This window comes from Perca fluviatilis, chromosome 1, assembly GCF_010015445.1.
Source record: "Perca fluviatilis chromosome 1, GENO_Pfluv_1.0, whole genome shotgun sequence".
Lineage (NCBI taxonomy): Eukaryota > Metazoa > Chordata > Actinopteri > Perciformes > Percidae > Perca > Perca fluviatilis.
This window is the reverse complement of record NC_053112.1, coordinates 6,896,903-6,901,902: the sequence shown is the minus strand read 5'-3', so window position 1 is coordinate 6,901,902 and position 5,000 is coordinate 6,896,903. Positions and strand designations below refer to the sequence as shown.

Here is a 5,000-nt window from a genome sequence, read left to right as displayed (position 1 = left end):
GCATAAAAGTTATCTCAATGCAGGATATGAAGTCATTAATGCTCCAAACTTCCCTTGAGGAGGACACCCAGACCCCCCCCCCCCCACCACTATGAAATGCCCCTCTCCCAAAAGGTAGATTCTGGCTAATATATAGTACAGTATACCCACTACAATACATTAGACTACACCACTGCACACAAGGATTAGACAAACTGACTGACTCCATCTGTATTTGTTTCAGTCAGCAGCAGAGTTTTAGCTTTCGTTATATGAGCTTCATTCTCTTTAACTTCGCGCCTTTTCTCGTTTTTCCCGCGAATTAAAATAAGTATTCTGTTCTTTCTTTAAGTCTTTTGTCCCTGTTGTTGAAATCTTGTGTCGCTAAAATGTCTCCAAAAAACTTCTTCATATCTAAGAAACAAAAGATCTGATTTTGTTCTTTTGTGTGTTTAGTTTCATATATAGTTTAATTCAACATCAACAGTATACAAAATATATATATGTTTACAACGAAGAGACAGGCCAGAAGTACACAGAATAAAACAAAGCGCACATTAGATGAAAATAACAAAATCTGGGGAGAAAAAGCATCTAAAAAAAGAAAAGAAAGAGAGTGGCCAAGTTAGCTCAGTTGGTATAGCAGGCGCACATATATAGAGGTGTCCAGAGTCCGACCTGTGACGATATCCTGCATGTCATCCCTCTCTCTCTCTCTGTCTCTCTCTCTCTCTCTCTCTCTCTCTCTCCCCTTTCATATCTAGCGGTTCTTTCCGTTAAACGCTGAAATGCCCCCAAAGAAATCTAGAAAAAGAGAAAATAAAAGCGTACGTGTTGCTCAGTGCTTGTTTGGCGCTTGTTGGAATTTCCTCACCCCACAAAAGTCCGTTTAGGGCAAAAAGGAAAACCCAAAAGGAAAAGACGAAACCACAAATTGAGGAAATAGAAAACGAGAAATGAGAATCAACACAGCTGCAGACAAATTGCTGTGATAAAAATCCCAGAAACGGGGCGCCTGGGTAGCTCACCTGGGTAGAGCGCGAGGGTTCGACTCCGACCTGCGGCCCTTTGCTGCATGTAGGGCTGTGCAATTAGTCGAAATGTAATCGTGATTATGATTTCGGTTCCCAGTGATCACAAATAAACAGAATAATGGAGAAAAACAATTATTTAGCTCATTACGTTTTGCAAGTAAACTGAAAAAAAATAAATAGGAAAAGTATCAAGGCAAATTTCACAGTTGTATGTGTGTTTTTTTTTAACTGTTGATTTATTTAACTTTTTCCACAGTTTTTTAAGTTCAATAACTGCAACATCTTTTCCAGAAGTCAACGAGCAATCGTGTTAAATTATCGTGATTTCAATATTGATTGAAATGATCGAGCAGCCCTAGCTGCATGTCATTTCCTCCCCCCTCTCTCTCTCTCCCCTTTTATATCTTCAACAGTCCTATACAAATAAAGGCCTAAAAGTGCCCCCAAAAAATAATCTTTAAAAAACAAAAATCCCAGAAAGTCTCCAGTTTTTTAATAATGTAAAATAGTAGTTGTATAGTTATTTTGTTATATATTATTTGTTGAGGAAGGCAGCTGTATATGTACAGCACATTTCTGCAACAAGGCCATTCAACAGGCTTTACATAAAACATTAAAGAGCAGTTAAAAAACATTTTAAAAGAATTGTTAAAGATATATCGGGCCAAAAAATGGCTTCTGTTAAAACAAACATGCTCACATAATGTATAGTAATTGATGTGTATGTGGGAGTGTATTTGTAAATGAATTCTGAGGAATGAATGAAGGGTGTGATCATGTTAATGTTGGTTTTGGGATAAATGTGTTAAATTCATTTGTTGACATCAGCCTGCCCAGGGACTACAGGTGGAAACTAGCACATGTGCTACAACCTGGTATAATGCATCTCTCCTGTCTAAGGTTAATGTATATTGTACGTTGTCCCTGTTTAAATAAATAAAATACCAATACAAGAGAATATAAAAAAAATAGGATAAGGCAGGTATGAAATACAAGAAGATAAGTTACAGTGCAGTGTAAGAAATGAACAATTACTTTAAAAGAAGGCAGGATAAAATAAGAAAAGAATTTCACCTTGATTGAAAATTAACTTTTCTTGGCGCTTTTATTTGATGATTTTGTTGGTTTTTAAATGTTTTTGTCCCTCTTTTCAACGCTTTAAAAAAAAATCATAGTCAATAAACCTAATAAAATGACGTTATACCTAATTTTTGAGTTTGAAAAAACTTATTTTGACTAATAGTTAAGAGCAGAGGATGCTGAGTGAATCACAGACCGGTTTATGACAAAGTTTAGTCAGAAAACTGTTTTCAAATCCTATGAAATTGAATAAAACAACCAAAATTCAATCAAAGTAATCATTCACAGTTATTTTGGGGCAATTTAGTTGTAAGAAACCCATATTTCTGATATAAAAAAAACTTTGAAAGCAGGTCATATTTGACCCGAGGACAAAACAAGCGTTAGATGAACAGAGAGTTGCAGCACTCAAAGCACTCAGTTTGACCTTTCATTCATATTTCTGGCACCGTGCTCCCCATTTTCTGTTTGCCGTTTTGTTTTTAGATTTCTCTTGACGAGACCGGTGGGAGCTGAAGGCTTTCTTAATCCGATCACGGACACAGTGCCACAGTGTAAACGACACTGATGGTACGTGTCCACAGGCGGCGTTAGTTCCTAACTCTCCCCTGTTCAGCCTGTGAGAGCAGCTGGGCAATGCATTCTGGGAGCGGCGCGGCGACTTTCGAGAAGCAGGGCGTCAAGTTTCCCGCTCCTCATTTGCATAAAGTTGAATCCAGTCTACTTCATGCAAATTTAGGGTCGTCCAGCTCGACTCGCCGCCTCTGGGATTTTTGTTTTAGATAGATAGATCCGATGAGCAGGTGGGTCCTTGTACGGCAGCCTCGGCCACAGTGTGTGAATGTGTGTGAATGGTGAGTGGTTCCTGTACTATGTTAAAGCGCTCTGAGTAGTCGTTAAGACTAGAAAAGCGCTATATAAAAACAGTCCATATAGTGGCGAGCCTACAAAGTAGAAAAAGACCGATTATCGGCCCTGGCTGATTAAAAATGCCACAGTGGACACGTCCAATTAAAGTGACAGTTCAGAGTAATTCACCCTAGGGTCCTTTGCACCATGACCTCGAGCCAAACACCCCCCCAGAAGCTTTTTTCACCTGGGTCTAACATTGGGAGAGTTAGCTAGAGTAGCGTTAGCCGCTGAATAGCTTAGCGCGGGGCTAATGGACCCACGTTTGTATCTTGTAAGTTACCCCACTAATAATGCCCGAAATGATACCAAACGTCTACAAGTAGTACATATAGGTTATGCTCTCATAAAACGATGGATTGGAAAGTTTGTAAGTACACCAGAAGTTTATGAACACTTGCCTGCTCTCTTCTGCTCTCTGCTGCTGCTGCTGTTACCTGCAGTTAGACGAGTGCTTAGGGCCGTCTACAAATTACTACACCGAAAAGAGATACAACAAAAATATTTATTAATTTAATGATTAAATAAGGTAATGTCTCCAAACTTACCTCAATTATTACTTGTCTCCTGCTAGTTATACTACAGCACTTACTTTAAAAAAAAGTTAAATCAAAAAATATTTTTGTTGCATCTCTTTTCGGTGTTGTAATTTGTAAGCGGCCCTACGCACTCGTCTCAGCAGCAACAACAACAGCAGAGAGCAGAAGCCAGCAGGCAAGTGTTATTTACATAAACTTCTGGTGTACTTACAAACTTTCCAATCCATCGTTTTTATGAGAGTATAACTTATTTGACTACTGTAGAAGTTGGTATCATATTTCGGGTATTATTAATGGGGGGTCAGACTAGATACAAACGGTGGATCAGTAGCCCGCATCGCTTATTCAGCGGCTAACGCTACTCTAGCTAACTCTCCCAATGTTAGACCCAGGTGAAAAAAGCTTCTGGGGGGGTGTTTGGCTCGAGGTCATGGTGCAAAGGACCCTAGGGTGAATTACTCCGAACCATCACTTTAAGGTAAAAGCTTCTGCTGCAGGCTTGTACACAGCACCCATCTAGTCTCTGCTTTCGTCTCTGTTCCAGATCGGTCGCTCCACGGAGACTCCCATTGACTTTGTGGTGACGGACACGCTGCTGCCCGGTGGTCAGAGCCAAGCTGACGGCCAGACGGTCCAGAGCACCATCTCCCGCTTCGCCTGCCGCATCATCTGCCAAAGGAATCCTCCTTACTCCGCACGCATCTACGCCGCCGGCTTCGACTCGTCCAAGAACATCTTCCTCGGGGTAGTTAACCGCTGCCGTGAAGTCCAGCTCAGACCACATACTCGCGATGAGACAAAACTCTTTATAAAATGTTCTAACCTCCGGTTCTAACTGGTCCTCAGATCTCTGCAGGCTGAATCCAGACAGCTAGCTAGACTATCTGTCTGTCTAATAACTAGCTAGACTATCTGTCTGTCTAATAACTAGCTAGACTATCTGTCTGTCTAATAACTAGCTAGACTATCTGTCTGTCTAATAACTAGCTAGACTATCTGTCTGTCTGTCTGTCTAACTGCTCCTCAGATCTCTGCAGGTTGAATCCAGACAGCTAGCTAGACTATCTGTCTGTCTAACAGCTAGCTAGACTATCTGTCTGTCTGTCTGTCTAACTGCTCCTCAGATCTCTGCAGGGTAAATCCAGACAGCTAGCTAGACTATCTGTCTGTCTGTCTGTCTGTCTGTCTGTCTGTCTGTCTGTCTAACAGCTAGCTAGACTATCTGTCTGTCTGTCTAACAGCTAGCTAGACTATCTGTCTGTCTGTCTGTCTGTCTGTCTGTCTGTCTGTCTGTCTAACAGCTAGCTAGACTATCTGTCTGTCTGTCTGTCTGTCTGTCTGTCTGTCTAACAGCTAGCTAGACTATCTGTCTGTCTGTCTGTCTGTCTGTCTGTCTGTCTGTCTGTCTGTCTAACAGCTAGCTAGACTATCTGTCTGTCTGTCTAACAGCTAGCTAGAC

General features: G+C 41.0%; 1 protein-coding gene across 1 annotated transcript in view; it reads left to right on the top strand.

Annotated features, from left to right (window-relative positions):
* Nucleotides 1-5,000, top strand: part of LOC120565104 (E3 ubiquitin-protein ligase pellino homolog 1-like) — a 49,700-nt gene that overhangs the window by 37,085 nt on the left and 7,615 nt on the right. Inside the window, exon 5 of the mRNA XM_039810502.1 lies at nucleotides 4,086-4,286. Within this exon, the coding sequence (XP_039666436.1) occupies nucleotides 4,086-4,286 (201 nt within the window). The remainder of the gene's footprint in view (nucleotides 1-4,085; nucleotides 4,287-5,000) is intronic.